A 1,936-nucleotide genomic window follows, 5' to 3' on the forward strand; every position below is an offset into this window, starting at 1 on the left:
TTATTTGATCTCAAGTCCAACCCCAATCACAAAAACATGGGGTTCTTCCACTTTTACCACTAGGAATCTGCTCACACTTTCCTGAATGAGATCACCCACAAGTCCAACATGGGGAAGTACTTCCAGGAGTACTTTTTAACTCCAGACCTAGTCGCCAACATTCTGGCCTTCACTGAAGGAGGTAAATTATTTTATTCACTGGTTGTTTAATTTCCTTTGTCTTTTTCGCACGTTCCTTATAACTTTGGTATTCTTCATGTCCGTGGCACTGACCAGTTCCCACTCCAGAAATGGAGATACGAGCAGCTTCCCTGGCCAGCAAGACTGACATAGAAAAAAGCGTCAAAGAGCTGGTTAAAGAGAATAATCTAAGGCTAGTTGGCATTTTGGCCCCTCACCAAGATGTGAGGAAATCAACTGCGGGAAGTGCTACCGGTTGAGAAGTTCCCGAGCAGCACCATGATGTGTCACAACCTCCGAGGAGGAGGACAACGGGAGTGACTATTAGGGAACCCTCTAGCATCCCGCGAGCAACTGCTGCCCCTGCTCCTTCAGGAAAGGGCAAACAGAAGGTTTCTGAGGGCCCCGAACTCATTCTTGAATCTTCAGATGAGAACGGTATTGAATTCTCACTCTTAGAAAAATTTCCCATTCACTGTCATTTATTTGAGGGGGATGACAACTTTAAATACATGTCTAATTTAAATTCAGACTTCTTCAAGGCAGTGAGTGAGTGTAGCAGTAGTACAATAAATAGTGTAGCGACCAGTAGTTGTAACTCGGGTATCTTACTTATAATTTCCTTGATCTTATTTTTATTGATTTAGTACATACCTCCATCCACATTATCTGACTGTTCGCTTCTATTTTGTAGCCATGTCAACTGAAGATCTTATCAAGCTTTACAGTGAACCTGTACCTGCAGCTCCTTCGAGCAAGAAAAAAGGGAGTAGGCCACACCAAGGTGAAAGCAGCAAGAACCCTCCGACGAAAAAAGCTCAGACCGGGGATCCTCCAGTGCCAGTTCCTTCTTGGGAAACCACACCTCCCCCAGCCCCCCTCGACCAGACATCTCCCCCAGCCCCCGTTGATCAGATCCCTCCTCCAGCATTTGCATATGAGATGCCTCCTCCAGCACCTGCCGACTAGACACCTCCTGATCAAAAGGAGATGCCTTAACGAGCATCATGCTCAGCTCGGCCAAGGAGAGAATGACTAAACTATCGAGGCATCGACGCAGTCGAGGGGCCATCATCGGTACTGACTCCATGGAGGTCGACCAGATAATTAACCGTGCGTTGAATGAAATAGCCAGCGTAAGTTGCCATGTCTTGCTAAGGTTCATTTGTTTATCTTTTCATTTTCTGCCATCAGTTTAACTTTTTCTCTGATCGCATGGAATGCTAACTATGACCGCCAGCTGGTGTTGTTTGGGAGCCCTGATTGCTCAATATGAGAAAAGACTTGGCGAGAAGCTTAAGGCATTTGAGGACAGACACGCTGAGGAACTTAAAGCGTCCAAGGCCAGACATGATAAGGAGGTTAAGATGGCTGAGGCAAAATACACCGAGCAGCTTGAGGCAGCTGAGAAGAAAAACGCTGAGCTGCTCGAACAGAAGGCCAAGCTGGCTGAAGAGCTGAAACAGCACCAGCCTACTTTGATCAAAGCCATCAAAACTAAAGGAAGTACAAGGAGGCTTCTTTGCTTAATTTCAAGGAAGCCTCTAAGCTTCAAGATGATTTGTTCATCAGCCAAAAGGAGATTGAGGGGTTGGAGGAGCGCATCAAAGAGCTCGAGGAGACCAATGCCAGCAACTTGGAGAGGTATAAGGGTGCCACCTTCAACTGCTTCTATGCGTTCTAGAAGCATAACCGCGAGGCAGACTTCAGCTATCTCTCCGAACGCTTGAGGCAATCTAAAATAAACAGATGCCTT

The 1,936-nt window shown here is 46.3% G+C and overlaps 1 protein-coding gene across 1 annotated transcript; it reads left to right on the top strand.

Annotated features, from left to right (window-relative positions):
* Positions 1–290: 290 nt before the first annotated feature.
* On the top strand, positions 291–1,149 carry LOC133785244 (uncharacterized). The gene is made up of 2 exons (XM_062224495.1): positions 291–435; positions 875–1,149. Exons 1-2 carry the CDS (start codon positions 291–293, stop codon positions 1,147–1,149), a joined length of 420 nt encoding a protein of 139 aa, XP_062080479.1.
* The last annotated feature ends 787 nt before the right edge of the window (positions 1,150–1,936 follow it).

Source organism: Humulus lupulus, chromosome 6 (genome assembly GCF_963169125.1).
Source record: "Humulus lupulus chromosome 6, drHumLupu1.1, whole genome shotgun sequence".
Lineage (NCBI taxonomy): Eukaryota > Viridiplantae > Streptophyta > Magnoliopsida > Rosales > Cannabaceae > Humulus > Humulus lupulus.